This window comes from Erinaceus europaeus, chromosome 7 (genome assembly GCF_950295315.1).
Source record: "Erinaceus europaeus chromosome 7, mEriEur2.1, whole genome shotgun sequence".
Classification (NCBI taxonomy): domain Eukaryota; kingdom Metazoa; phylum Chordata; class Mammalia; order Eulipotyphla; family Erinaceidae; genus Erinaceus; species Erinaceus europaeus.
Window position 1 is genome coordinate 32,843,531 of NC_080168.1, and position 16,037 is coordinate 32,859,567.

At 42.0% G+C, this 16,037-nt stretch overlaps 1 protein-coding gene across 9 annotated transcripts in view; it reads right to left on the reverse strand.

Annotated features, from left to right (window-relative positions):
* The window catches only part of CDK15 (cyclin dependent kinase 15), a 155,218-nt gene that overhangs the window by 85,383 nt on the left and 53,798 nt on the right, over positions 1-16,037 (reverse strand). For all 9 annotated transcript variants that reach the window (XM_060194133.1, XM_060194129.1, XM_060194127.1 and 6 more), the window contains 2 exons: positions 7,630-7,753; positions 4,388-4,508 (listed from right to left, as the gene is read on the reverse strand). In XM_060194133.1, the coding sequence (XP_060050116.1) occupies positions 4,388-4,508; positions 7,630-7,753 (245 nt within the window). The remainder of the gene's footprint in view (positions 1-4,387; positions 4,509-7,629; positions 7,754-16,037) is intronic.

Consider the following 16,037-nt stretch of genomic DNA (forward strand, 5'->3'; position numbering starts at 1 on the left):
GTAACAACATAATAGACCCCTTTTTGGGCCCCCATAGGATCTTGCCCTCAACTTCGATCAACAATGGTAGAGAATGTTCCATTCTCTGAAGGGAGGATGGACAACATACACTATGCTACACCTGAGGAAGATGGGTCCTGATACTGGGCAGCGTGGAACATTCCCACTCATGACCACAGAATGTGAGCTCAGATCTATAGGGATGCAGAGATCATATAGGATCCTAAGCTGAATATGGGCCCCAGGTCACATCAAATCGATGGGGTTTACAGTCAACAATATTGATATACCTTCCCAATATTTGGGAGCTACTCTCTTCCCTGATCCAGCTTTCTGGTCCTTTTTCCAGCCATGACATCATCTCCCCAGACAATAACTTGGGTCTACCTGCATATCAAATTTGAGACTCAGAGGAAAAAACAGACAAACAAAAAAATAACTAGTATAGTCACAGACCCCTTGGAATATAAATAAAATAGTCCTACTAGCTATCTACAAAACAGAGACCCTCCCAACTCTTTATCTGCAATATTCCAGCCTTTAGGTTCATGATTAGTCAACAACTTGGTTGGCTTTACATGTTAACTCTCTTTTCAGTCACCAGGTTCCAGATGCTATCATGATGCCAGCCAGACTTCCCTGGGCAGACAACCCCACCAATGTGTCCTGGAGCTCTGCTTCCCCAGAACCCCACCCCACTAGGGAAAGAGAGGGACAGGCTAGAAGTATGGATGGACCTTTCAATGCCCATGCTCAGCAGGGAAGCAATTACAGAAGCCAGCCCTTCCACCTTCTGCACCCCACAATGACCTTGGGTCCATACTCCCAGAGGATTAAAGAATAGGAAAGTTGGAGGTCGGGCGGTAGCATAGTGGGTTAAGCGCACGTGGCTCAAAGCGCAAGGACCGGCATAAGGACTCAGGTTCAAGCCCCCGGCTCCCCACCTGCAGGGGAGTCGCTTCATAGGCGGTGAAGCAGATGTCTATCTTTCTCTCCCCCTCTCTGTCTTTCCCTCCTCTCTCGATTTCTTTCTGTCCTATCCACCAAGGAAGGACATCAACAACAACAATAATAACCACAACAAGGCTACAACAACAAGGGCAACAAAAGGGGGAAAAAAAAAAGGAAAGCTATCAGTGGAGAGGATGCAATATGGAGTTCTGGTGGTGGGAACTGTGTGGAATTGTACCCCTCATCCTATGGTTTTGCTAATATTTCCTTTTTATAAATAAATTAAGGAAAAAAAAAAACCCTTGTCCAGTGAAGAAGCAATTATAGAAGTCAGACCTTACACTTTCTGCACTCCATAATGATCCTGGGTTCATACTCTCAGAGGGATAAAGAATAGGGAAGCTTCCAATGGAAGGGATGGAATACAAAACTCTGGTGGTGGAAATTGTGTTGAATTGTATCCCTCTTATCCTATAGTCTTGACGATTATTACTAAGTCAATAAAAGAAACAAAGAAAGAAATTTAAAGTACTGTATATGTGGACACTTCCAGTGGATTTGGCTTAAAAATATGCAGAGTATGGCTGTGAAGTTGCTTTTTAATGTTCACTGTAAAATTAATACATGTATTTAAAACATTTAAAGTATTAAGTTTCATTTGTCCAGGAGACGGTGCAGTGGATAAAGCACTAAATACTCAAGATAACTGGCTCTTTCTCTCTCTTCCTATCTTTCTCATTAATAAAATTTTCAAAAAAGTTTCATTCTTCTGAAGTTTTTGAACCTAGAGCTTCCTGTTTGCCAAGTGGCAAACTCTACCACTGGGCTACTACCCTGATTCTGCTGGCTGGTGCTTCTTCTCTTCCCCTAATGTTCTCTGAGAGAAAGCTGTGTATGTGGTGCTTCTCTATACTACCCCTTACCAAAGACTGAGAGTCGAAGTCTTTTTTAGGACTATTTGTCAGTAACTCCTGCACAGCATTTACCACAATGACCGCACACTGGTGCTACTCTGTGCAATCTGCTTTTATACCTTGCACAACACAGTCAAGAACTCCTGGAAGATGTTGCTAATTTAAGTTAATTATTTCTGGAATTTTACTTGGAAATTTTACTGCGTGGATGTTTCAACACCAAAGATAATGAAAGTGAGCCTTTCAGCAGATTTGGTCAGTATTCTTTACGGTAAGCAAGTAGGAAGGAAGGAAAGAAGGAAGAAAAGAAGTAGGGAAAGAGGAGGGAAGAAGGATGGAAGGAAGGAAGGAAACTTTTTCAGCAGCAGATATATATATATCTATATATATATATATATAGATATATATATATATAGATATATAGATATATAGATATATATATATATCCAGAAGATTTTAAGAAAGTATTCCTTAAACAAAGTCAAGTGAGTAGACTTGGGAGCTCATTATGACAATCACCTGTTCTGAGTTAAGCTTTTTTTTACATGTTCAGTATAAATGGTACATATGTTATATAAGAAGTTAGCTCTTACTCATTTTCCCAACCAAAATTTTATTAATCATCTTCTTCCACAAATTTCTCTCTCTCTCTCTAAATCATTTTGTTGTGGAAACAATTCACATGACAGTTGTTGACATATTGGAAATATAATGTAAATGAAAATAACCCTACACTACCCAGATATGGTCTGCACCCTCCCCTACTCTTCTGGTAGTGAAACTAGACCCTGTGATCATACAATCTTGTAAACAACTATTAATCAGTAGAAAAACCAGGTTGAAAAAAATGTGGGAATGATGAGAAGAACGGCATTCAGGGTAGAAGCTCCTCTGGTAGAGGAACTGGTTGACGGGAAGAGGCACAAGTAAACCTGATAGTGTTGTGTGCTGGCTAAAACTCTAGTTAGTGGATTCATGGATTTCAGTTTACTGTTTCTTAATCTTCATCAGGCTGCTCAATTTTGCCACTGTTGGCATTGGGGGCTGGATAAATCTTTGTCATGTGGGACTGTCCTGTGCTTATAGAATCTTTAGTAGCATCCCTGGCTTCTACCCATAAGGTGCACCTAGCACTTCCTCCACAGTACTGTGACAACAAAAAAATGTCTTCAGACACTGCTAAATGTCCCTAGGGTACACTCTTAATCCTAGCTGAGAAATATGCAGGTATCTGAAATATTTTAACCATTCCATAAAACAAAAAAAATTTCAGAGTGAAAAACAGGAGTGCTGTCTGAGCAGCACAACTAGGAAGAAATCATTAAAAGCTATAAAGTCGGGGCCAGGTGGTAGTGCAGCAGTGGTGCAAAGTGCAAGGACCAGTATAAGGGTTCCAGTTTGAGCCCCTGGCTCCCCACATGCAGGGGGGTTGCTTCCTAGGTGGTGAAGCGGGTCTGCAGGTGTCTATCTTTCCTCCTCTTCTTCTGTCAATTTCTCTCTGCCCTGTGCAATAACAACGACAACAAAATAGGGAAAGTGGCCTCCAGGAACAGTGGATTTGTGCAGGCACCGAGCCCCAGCGATAACCCTAGAGGCAAAAAAAATAAAATAAAATAAAAAGCCAGGAAATCCACAGCCCACTCATGACTTTGAAGTGGTAGGGTAGAATAGCAAAAGCTGAGTTTTAGGGTTCTGTCAGGCAGGTAATATTTCTAAAAATGGTATTGGGTGTTAGGAAATCAATGACTCCAGATACACTGCAGGAAATTTTTCTGCAATCTTTCTCAATGCTTTGAGAAAGCCAAAACCTTAGATTAGTATTTTAGGATAGCACTCGAAAACTTTGTTTTAAATGTTATAATTTATAAACTTTTTATAAACCAGGCTTTATAAATCAGGTTTGTCTGTTCCTATAAAACATTCTAAGGAACAGAAAGGAGTGCACATATTTTGTTACCACAGAGGGGGTGGCTATCATCACAGAATCACCATTAAAACAAACAAACCAGAAACACTATCCACATAGTCACCAAGTGACTGGATGTTTCTAGAAATGAGATCCACATAACATAACACAGCCACACTAGGATATAATGGCCTGAACCCTCATGCTCACTGCTGAACTCCATTATTGCAAGAACCCTCAGTGATGGGATATTACTTGATAGTATTTGTCTGGTCCAGATAATTGTACTGCAGTCCCATTTAATCCCTCATGAGGAGAGTTTTTACTCTCATCTTAAAAATGGGAACACAGACTCACAGGAGATAGATCATTTTTTTTAAAGATAACATAACCCAGAGTAACTGATTAAAAGGTCTAGCATTCATGTCAGTGCTTCTTCTCATCATGTAAAAAAATAATAAGAGATATGTATGTGAAAACACTATATATATATATCTATAATAAATGTCAGTGCCATTGCTAGAGTTATTGTCAAAAATGTAATACACATGAGAAAGCAGTCCTCATGGAGGAAGATGACTCACATGCTCTTCACCTTCTTGGCATGAGTTCTTACCACATGTCCAGTTCAGAGGAATATTCAGTGGCTCCCAGCAAGGCATCGGGAGGGCGATACCAGAGGGTCACAACTTCTGAAGAATATGTCTGGCTGGGAACAGACTTGGCACGAGCAAGACCTGACCGAAGGGGCAAAGCACAGAACTCACTGTTTTGGGAATTCCTTGGAAGTCACAGTGATGCATTCTGCTAAGGAGAACACAACTGGCAGAGTAAACATCATAAATCCATACACTAATTCTGGACATTTTTCATAGAGTCACTCAACTATTTGAGCCTTTTGAATGTCTCCAGTGAAGTTTTTCAAATGTGAGGTTGATTTTGTAGCTAGAAATAGCATGGAGGGTGGGGGATGGTGCACCTGGTGGAGTGCACAAGTTACAGTGCATGAGGACACAGGTGTGAGCCTCTGGTCCCCCACCTACAGAAGGGAAGCTTCTGCAGGTGTCTCTTTCTCTTTCCCTCTCTATCTCCTCCTCCTTCTCAATTTCTCTCTGGCCTATAAAATAGAATAAAGAAACAAATAAATAAAAAATGTTTTAAAAATGAAGAAGTGGCCTTTCTGGCAGTTGATTAAAGTGAAGTGACTCTATATATTTTTAATTGTCACCAGGGTTATCACTAGGGCTAGGAGGCCTTTTTCTTCTTGTTTTCCTTTCTATTTTATTGGATAGGATAGAAAGAAATCAAGAGGGGAAAGGAATGTAGAGAGGGAGAGAGACACCTGCAGATTTGTTTCACCACTCAAGATGTGCTCCCCTTCAGGTGGGCAGTGGGGACTTGCAGCATTGCTCTGCCTCTAATGATGACTATATGATGGCAACAACAGTGATCCGTGAACTTCTACATCTTGGGTTAATGGGAGGGTTAGGTGTCCTTACCTTTACTCCCCTTGCCCCCCAAGTAGAAATCAGGAGGCAACAGCTGTCTTGAAGCATGTGTAGGCCAAAATACTAAGGAGGCACCATAAAAACTGACTACTCAGGTCACACGGTTCCTTGTGAGAAAGTTAACTTTCTGGTATGCTTACACTTCTACGATACTGGGTCTCCATAACAGTGACTAACTCAGTTAACAACTAACACGGCTGCCCTCCATTTCTGCAGACAGAGGTGGAAATGCTTAAGCCAAATTAGTTCTGTAGGCCCCTTGAGAAATCATCCTCAAGTGTTCCTTTATAAAACAGAAGTATCTTTTTTTTCAGTCAGCTTCTTATCTTACAGAATTGCATGATCTATAGCTAGAAAGAATTAGCGGGGGTGGGGGGAGGCTGGGCAGTGGTGCATTGGTTAAGTGCACATAGTACTAAGCACAAGGACCCACTCAAGGATACTGGTTCGAGCCCCCTCCCCCCCGCTCCCCACCTGTGTGTGTGGGGTCACTTCACAAGTGGTGAAGCAGGTCTGCAGTTATCTATCTTTCTCTCTTCCTCTCTATCTCCCACTCTTCTCTCAACTTCTCTCTGTCCTATCCAATAAAATGGAAAAAAAATGGCCATCAAGAACAGTGGATTCATAGTGCAGGCACTGAGTTGCAGAAATAACCCTGGAGGCAAAAAAAAAAAAGATAAGAAAGAAAGAAAGAAAGGAAGGAAGGAAGAAAGGAAAAAGAGTTGACAGATAAGTTTGCTATTGTGGGGAAATGATGACGACTATCAGTCAAATGCTCATATGTTTGGATGAAAACTAGTAGCTCAGAATAAAGTGAAGCCATTATTGTAAGACTGATATCTGCCCATCAAAAAAAAGTGGCTCTTCAGCTCATACAGAACCAGCACTTCAACAAACGTTGATGGAGCAACTGTTGTTGCTGGAGACTGAAGCCAAAGCAATCAAAAATAGAAAAGGATTCAGGCTGCCTTTAACATTATGGTGACAGAGACAGCATCATACAAATGCATGTGTGTAATTATAAATTGTGATATGTGCTGATGTGTGGAAAGACAGAGTGACACTCAGGATATTGGTGTCACTGTGATGGGAGTAAAGCTCAGATACTCACGAGACACGTCTATTTATCCACACAGATGCAGGAACTGAAGCCTCTATCTCAAGAGGAATCCATCTTATCAAAAAACATTTTTTTTATTTTTATTTATTACCATCAAGGTTGCCAATGGGGCTCTGTGCCTACATAGTGAACCACAACTGCCAGATACCTTTCTCTTTCTTTCTATTTTAAAATTTCTCATAGAGAAATTGAGATGAAAGGGAGAGAAAAAGAGGGAGAGAGAGAGAGAGAGACATTGCTTATATAGCTTCTACCCCTGCAGCTGGGGGGTCAGGAGTTTGAACCTTGATCCTTGCACATGATAACCACTTTATCCTGACACTCTGGGACAACTGCAGTCTAATCTGATAAAATTAGTATGTCCACTTAGGTTTAGGGAAAATAAGGAGAGTTCATTCTACAAATAAAAATCTTTAGATCAGGGGCCGGGAGGTGGTGCACCTGGTTGAGCGCACATGTTACAGTACACAAGGACCTAGGTTTGAGTCCCCAGTCCCCAAGTGCAGGGGGATAGCTTCACAAGTGATGAAGCAGGGTTGCAGGTCTCTCTATCTTTCTCCCTATCACCCCCTTTGCTCTCAATTTCTGGTTGTGTCTATCCAATAAATAAATAAATATTTAAATATATATATACATATACATAATCTTTAGATCAAAAATGGCAGTGGAGGGGGGCAGACAGTGGTGCACTGGGTTAAGCACACATAATACGAAGTGTAAGGACTCGCTTAAGGATCCTGGTTCGAGCCTCTGAATCCCACCTGCAGTGGGGTTGCTTCACAAGCAGTGAAGCAGGACTGTAGGTATCCATCTTTCTCTCTTCCTCTCGATCTTCCCCTCCTCTCTCAATTTCCTTCTGTCCTATCCGATAAAATGGAAAAAGTGGCTGCCAGGAGCAGTGGATTCGTAGTGTAGGCACTGAGCCCCAGTGACAACCCCAGAGGCACAGAAAGAAAAAAAAAAAGTGGAAGAATAGGAGTGTTCTAATTAGACAGGGGCTTTGATGGAGGTGAATCCTAAGAAGCTACTGGTCACCCCACCCCTCCACTCCTCGCCCCCTCACCCCTGTTTCTTCCCTCACACTTCCTAGATGGCAGTTTGATATCCTCACAAAGCATCATGTTCCCTGAGTCCCCACTTTTCAAAGGCCAGACCAGTCAAAGCTTTAAACATGTGCACATAAAAGCATCATTGTTCACAGCTCAGAGAAAAATGTGAGGGGCGACTTACCAAAATCAGCCAGTTTGAGCTCTCCCAGGTGACTGATGAGTAAGTTCTGAGGTTTCAGGTCCCTGTGAAGAACGTGTTGGTGGTGGATGAACGCCAGGCCCCGCAGAAGTTGAAACATGAAAAGCTGGAAGAAATGAACACCTTATCTAAGCAGATTTGAGCCACGATGTGATGATTTCTCCTCTAAATCAAAAACAGTCATCTGAAAGAGTATAGTGAAAGTATCTCTTGAGAGACAGGAAAATACGATTTTTCATTCAGAGAGGGGGAAAAAAGAAACAAGGGAAGTCAAGTAAGTAGATTATATCCTAAGCAAAGGGATTTAGGGCTTTTCCTGACATCTTTCTTTGAAATTAGAGGAATTATGCTTCCATGAAAAAATATATAGAATGAACCTTTGAAGTCTCCTTTGGAACACCAATTACTGATTTAGATACGAGAGGACAGCAGCAACAAATGCTGGAGAGGTTGTGGGGACAGAGGAACCCTTTTACATTGCTGGTGGGAATGTAAATTGGTCCAGCCTCTGTGGAGAGCAGTCTGGAAAACTCTCAGAAGGCTAGACATGGACCTTCCATATGATCCAGTAATTCCTCTCCTGGACTTATACCCCAAGGACTCCATAACACCCAACCAAAAAGAGGTGTGTACTCCTATGTTCATAGCAGCACAATTCATAATAGCTAAAACCTGGAAGCAACCCAGGTGCCCAACAACAGATGAGTGGCTAAGAAAGCTGTCGTATATATACACAATGGAATACTATGCAGCTATCAAGAACAATGAACCCACCTTCTCTGACCCATCTTGGACAGAGCTAGAAGGAATTATGTTAAGTGAACTAAGTCAGAAAGATAAAGATGAGTATGGGATGATCCCACTCATCAACAGAAGTTGACTAAGAAGATCTGAAAGGGAAACTAAAATCAGGACCTGATCAAATTGTAAGTAGGACACCAAAGTAAAAACCCAGAGGTGAAGGGTAGACATGCAGCTTCCTGGGTCAGTGGGGGGTGGGAGTGGGTGGGAGGGATGGGTCACAGTCTTTTGGTGGTGGGAATGGTGTTTATGTACACTCCTAGTAAAATGTAGTCATATAAATCACTAGTTAATTAATATGAGAGGGGGAAAATTAATTGTATGTCTCGAAGTTTTTCAAAACACAAACTGAATCTTTTTAATATATAGGCTGTGTAATTGATATGCAAACTCTCTCAAAAGCCTAGACCAAGTAGATCAGAAGCAACCAATAGCACAGCTATATACAAGATACTGGGTACTGTACAACAAACCCTAACAAAAGGACTTTTCAAAGTTAACCCAATTACCAATTAATGTGATGATAACATTAACTATCCATTGTCTTTTTGAACCCTAAGACAGCAGGAACCTCACATCTCCACTATAGAGCCTCTACTTCCCCCAGTCCTGGAACCATTGGATAGGGCCCACTTTCCCGTATGCCTCTCCCAATCCATATCAAATAATATTGCATCTGCTGATCACAACCTAACCAACGCAACGATTGCCACCTTAACATGCTTCACTTCAGACTGTGTCCAGAGACTTCACATGTGGAATGACAACCCTTCAGCTTCATTACTCGGGTGAGACCTTTCCTTTTATAGTATACTCTAATTTCATCTCAGGTGGTTCACTTTCTAAGAAAGTCCCAAAACCTAGATATATACCAGTTTCTGTGAGAGAGAGCATGTGTTCACATGTATCTGTAAACTACTGCAAAATATATACCTGAAAGCAGAAGTACACTAGAGTTTGCAGTGAGTACCCCCCTAACACTTCCTCTCCACTATTGCAAGCTTTGGGTCCATGATTGCTCAACAATTTGTTTGGTTTCATATGTTAACTTTCTTTTCAGTCACCAGGTTCCAGATGTCATCAGGATGCCGGCCAGGCTTCCCTGGACTGAAGACCCCACCAATATGTCCTGGAGCTCTGCTTCCCCAGAGACCCATCCTACTAGGGAAAGAGAGAGGCAGACTGGGAGTATGGACTGACCAGTCAACGCCCATGTTCAGCGGGGAAGTAATTACAGAAGCCAGACCTTCTACCTTCTGCAACCCACAATGACCCTGGGTCCATGCTCCCAGAGGGATAGAGAATGGGAAAGCTATCAGGGGAGGGGGTGGGATATGGAGATTGGGTGGTGGGAATTGTGTGGAGTTGTACCCCTCCTACCCTATGGTTTTGTTAATTAATCCTTTCTTAAATAAAAAAGAAAAAAATATTTATAAAAAAGAAACACTGACTAAATGATAGGACAAGAGGGGTACAACTTCACACAATTCTCACCACCAGATCTCCATATCCCATCCCCTCCCCTGATAGCTTTCCTATTCTTTAACCCTCTGGGAGTATGGACCCAACGTCATTGTGGGATGCAGAAGGTTGAAGGTCTGGTTTCTGTAATTGCTGCCTCGCTGAACATGGGCATTGACAGGTTGATCCATACTCCCATCCTGTCTTTCTCTTTCCCTAGTGGGGTAGGGCTCTGGGGAAGCAGAGCTCCAGGACATATTGGTGGGGTTGTATGTCCAGGGAAGTATGGTCGCATCATGCTAGCACCTGGAAACTGGTGGTTGAAAATAGAGTTAACATACAAAGCAAAACAAATTGTTGACCAATCATGGACCTAAAGTTTGGAATAGTGCAGATGAAGAGTTGGGGGGGGGGCCCTCCATTTTGTAGATAGCTAGTAGGCATATTTTAGTTATATTCCAATGGGCCTGTGGCTATACTAGTGGTTTTTTGTTTGTTCGTTTTTGCCTGAGCCTGAAATCTGATATGCAGGTGGATCCTAATTATTGTCTGGGAAGATGATGTCATGGCTGGCAGAAGGAACAGAAAGCTGGATCATGGAAGAGAGTAGCTTCCAAATATGGGAAAGGTGTATCAATATTGTTGACAGTAAACCCCATCAATTTGATGTGATCTGGCGCCCATATTTAGCTATGTGATCTCTGCATCCCTGTAGATCTGAGTTCACATTCTGTGGTCATAAGTAGGAACGTTCCAAGCTGCCCCAATATCAGGACCTATTTTCCTCAGGTGTGGCATAGAGTATGTTCTCCATCCTCCCTTCCGAGGGTGGAACATTCTCTACCATTGTTGATCCAAGTTGAGGGCAAGGTCCTATGGGGACCCACAAAGGAGTCTATTGTGTTGTTCCTGATAGAGATGACTGGTTACAATGGAGAGAGGGATTTATTCGAGATCTAGGTCCATCATGTCTGTTTGGGAATCTCAGGACTCCCCTATTAGGGCCCCAGCGAGAGATTTAATTTTATTCCACCAGTGCACTTGACATATAAGACCAAAGTTGACTTGGAAATTATATTCTCAGGTCTACAATGACTTAAGCTTTCCACACACTCTGATATGAAACTTTTTAAAAACACAACGCCAGGAGACCAGACTGCAGAACAAACACTTAGATGGTATTAGGAAATATCTACTTTAAAAGTTTTAAGTTCAAAGTTGAAATGAGGGAAATAGTATAGACTAGGAGTGGAGAGAGACCAAAAGAAACTTGACGTCCTAAAAATCAAATGGGAATAGAGAGTAAGTGGGAGAAAGAGGGAAAAAGCAGTAGGAAAAATATATTCTGGGTCAAATTATTAGATATGAGACACAGAAGCTGAAGATATTTAGTTCTCAGTAATATATGTTTAAGGAAAAAAGAGAATGCTTTGAATTCCGAGTGTTGTGTGTTTCTTTGTTGTTGTTGTTGTTTTCCAGGACCACTGGCAGTTGAGAATTCAAGCACTAACATTAATATTTTCAAAGACCTATGCCAACTGAAAACATGTTCTGGCAGTTTAGGAAATAAAAAAGGGGGGGTGGGGGATGCAGCTTCAACAGCCCCAGGGACACAGGCAAAATAGCTAAAGTAGACCTAGGAGGATAAATTCATTTTTTCCATCACAGCCTGGAATCTTGGAACTTGGGAGGTGCTAGGACCTGCACTATCCTGACAGGTACTTGGAGACATTGCACCAAACTCAGAGGCAGCACAGTCTCTCCCCAGAGCAGGAGCCTGGGGCACAGTTCACTGTGGAGATTCCACACCGGTCACACAGAAGGCTCCCAAGAAATTTAAAACACACTAGACATTTCTTGGGACTCCGTTCACCAGCCAGGCCCCCCCATGCTGACATTTAAACCATCCACTCAGTAATAAATATAAATGTCCATGGAAAAGATAGCATGAGGGACCGGTGGTGGCACACCTGGTTGAGTGCACATGTTACAATACACAAGGACAACAGTTCAAGACCCCGGTCCCCACCTTCAGGGGAACAGCTTTGTGAATGGTGAAGCAGGGCTGAAGGTGTCTCTCTGTTTCTCTCTCTACCTTCCCCATTCCCTTTCTATTTCTGACTGTCTCTATGCAACAAACAAATAAAGACAATTAAAAGAAAATAAAAGAAAAAGATAGCACAAACAACCAAGTTAAATGCCAGGTAAAAGATAAGAGATGTTACTGCTTGAACTTTAAATTATGGTGTTCCGTGTGGCAGCACTACAGAAAGAAGGTGAAGAAAAGAGGGGTGAGTGACAGAAGCTAGAAGGATGGTGATAGACATGTGCTAGAGAAAGAAGGAAGAGGAAATAACATCCATGACTGCCTACTGCTGCTTCAATCCTCAAAACAATCCTATGACTAAAAAACAAAACAAAAAAAAAAACACCAGGGCTCAAGGAGACTTTAAAAATCATATTTGCAAAGGGAGCTTCCAGGAGAGCTCACCAGGGAGGTGTTTGCTTTGCCATGCACACAACCTGGCCTGGAGGTTACATCACACAGGTGTATAATGGCTCTGGGGGAAATATCAGTGCTGTGGTATCTCTTTTCTGTCCTTGCTCTCTTTTTATCTGAAGAAATCAGCCTGGAGTGGTGAAACCCCAGCAATCTCACACACACACACACACACACACACACACACACACACACACACACACACACACACACACCTACCTCTGGAGTGGTGAAACCACAGCAATCTCAATCTCAATTTCTCTCCTCTCTCTCCCTCTCTCTCTCTCTCTCCTCTGTCTCTCTCTCTCAAGAGTCAGGACTCAAATTGTGACCTACTTAACAAGACCATCCCAACAAACCAAAGAAAAATCAGAAAATCCAAACATGATAGAAAGGAGAGAGTCAAATGATTGAGTCAGAGACAGAGTCTCTTATGAGCCAGCCTGCAATGCCTTTCATGCCCCACACAAAGACTATTTTCACTAATTAGTCACATCCACCTCCCACCTCCTACTCTTCAGCCCCAGTCCCCTCTGACTCGACATATGTCTGTGAGCATTTGTAAATGGTAAGGCACTGGTGGCATGAGGTATGGTATTTCATAGCTGCACTTCTCAAAATTGCAGTCTGTGCTGACTAACCTCACCACCCACTCACCCTTTAATCTCTTGATGCTTCAAGAGATGATGTTCATCCTTCAACATCACCAATAGTATGACCCAAATTGTTAGTGTTTTCTTAGTCTACATTGAGCCAGATTGGGGGTTACTTTTTCCATAGAGTTTTCCCATTCCTGAGGGGTTCACCCTGGTTCCAATACAATGAGGTTGGAAATAAAGAAATTCCATTGCGTCGGTGCCATCTGGAGTAGGAGTCTCTCAAAAAACAGCCAGAGAAACCCAAGTCTTATCTTTCCTGAGTCTTTTCACTCACCAGGAATCCCTAGGACTTTTTCTTTTAGAAATCCAACACAGGCTAACCTCACTGTATAGTTCCTATCCTATTTTCTGTGGTCACTACTCAAAATGCAAGCTTTGGGTTCAAGCCTCCAGCCCCTACCTGCAGAGGGGAATCTGTACAAGCAGCGAAGCAGGTCTTCAGGTGTCTCTCTTTCTCTCTCCTTTCCCATCTCCTCTTTCCTCTCAATTTATCTCTGTCCTATAAAAGAAAACAAATCTCTAACAATATAAAAACTTGTGTGACTGCATATTTCTCCCTCCATCTCTGTACTGCTCTGTGATTCTTCTCACTTCACCAAGTATCCATCATTTTCTCCTTTTCCATATATTTACACTGTTCTTTTTCATTCTTTAACCCTGGTTTAAAAACTCCCAACCAAGACCAGGTGGTGGCTCACTTAGCTGAGCATACATGTTACAATGCTAAAGGACTCAAGTTTGAGCCCCTGGTCCCCACATGTAGGGGGAAAACTCTGCGAGTGGTGAAGCAGGGCTGCAGGGGTCTCTCTGTTTCTCTCCCTCTTTGTCTTCTTGTTTCCTCTCAATTTCTGGCTGTCTCCATCCAATAAATAAATAAAGATAATAAAAAAATTATAAACAAAACAACTCCCAACCATCCCATCTCTGATGAATTTCCTGCTGGTTACTTTCTTCAGATGAAGCCTTGAGTTTGCTTGTCTTTATGACATTTTCAAGTAGATGCTAACTTTTCTACAACTTGTTTGCATCTTTGATTACAGTAAAGTAAGGTCAATGGCATGCAACTTTCCATACCAGTCCAAATCATTATTTCAGCACCCTGATGGGGAAACACAAAAGCCTACCTGGACCTTGATGCCATCTAACTACATCTTCCTCTTGTCACCTTCCCTCCCTACTGCTCTCCACCATTCACTTGAGGACTGGGCAGCTGGGTGGTCAAAACTGAAGAGTCAAGGAAGTGAAGGTGTTGATTTAACAGAAGAGTAATTAGAGAAAACATAATTGTGAAAAGAAGATTTTTAGATTGGAGTGTCCTTCACATGCGGAATGTTTTATTAAATATTTAGGAGGATAAAGAGACAGAAAACACAATTCCTGTTCTCAATTTAAAACAAGATTTAAAAATATATATATAGCAATATTATCACAAAATATATGTGAATAGTGCCAAGTGAGAAATAAGAACTCCTACTGCATACATGTAAAGAAGTAATATCCTCAGGTGGCGCACCTGGTTAAGCGCACATGTTACAGTTACCAGGACCTGGGTTTGAGCCCTAGGGCCCTACCTGCAGGGGGAAAGCTTCACAAGTGGTGAAGCAGTGTTGCAGGCATCTCTCTGTCTCCTTTCCTTTCTATCACCCCCTTCTCTCTTGATTTCTGGCTGTTTCTGTCCAATAAATAAATACAAATAATTTTTAAAAATTTAAAGAAGTAATATCCTTTCATTTATTTATTTATTTCCTTTTGTTGCCCTTGTTGATTTTTTATTGTTATAGTTGTTGTTGTTAATGATGTCACCGTTGTTCGATAGGACAGAGAGAAATGGATAGAAGAGGGGAAGACAGAGAGGGGGAGAAAAAGATAGACACCTGCAGACCTGCTTCACCGCTTGTGAAGTGACCCCCCTGCAGGTGGGAAGCTGGGGGCTGGAACCAGGATTACACTGGTCCTTGCACTTTGTGCCTACTGTGCTTAACCCACTGCGCTACCAACGGACTCCCATATCCTTTCATTTTAAGAGATTTTGTTAAGTTCCACTTTAAAAGTTGCTTTGCATTTGAAGAGGTTGGAGTGGGGGATGGTGTTACAGAAGAAGGAATGTTTTGAACAAAGGTGCAGAACAGGAAGTAGAGGATATATGTTCAAAGAGCAGGGTCCTTGGGCTTTTAAGGTTAGAGGGTCCACAGCAACTTCCAACCTCCAGGCTTGACCCCTTAGTGGGTTACAAAATCAATCTGGTGGCTATTAACAAACATTTTTTAAAAAATGCAATGGAGGGTCTTGGAGCTATCTCACCTGGTAGAACTCATGCCTTATCATATACCTTATCATGTACCTGGGTCTGAGCCATGGCACCACACAGAAGAACCATGGAAGACACAAGGGGAGCTCCAGAAATGGAAGAGTGATGCTGACTTACATCTCCTCTCTGTATCTGTTTCTGCCTCTCTCTTTCTTTTCCCCCCACTCTCTCTAAAACAAGGAACAGAGACATTGCACCTGAGCAGTCATGCTGCACAGGCACAAGGCCTTGATGCCACATAAAAAGAAGAGAGAGAAAAAAAAGGAAATAAGAAAATTGAATGGATGAAAAGAGAATAGAAAATATACTAGTGTATTACACTTACTATTATTTTATGCAACTTTTGTTCCAGTGGAAAGTGTGCTTATATCTATGCAGAGAGGTTAATACTGAATATAGAATTTTCTTTACTGTGAACCCAAAAAAAGTTAAAAAAAAAAAAAACTGGTAAGCACAAGGACCGGCATAAGGATCCCGGTTCGAACCCCGGCTCCCCATCTGCAGGGGAGTCGCTTCACAAGCGGTGAAGCAGGTCTGCAGGTGTCTATCTTTCTCTCCCACTCTCTGTCTTCCCCTCCTCTCTCCATTTCTCTCTGTCCTATCCAACAACGACAACAACAATAATAACTACAACAATAAAAAAACAACAAAGGGAATAAAT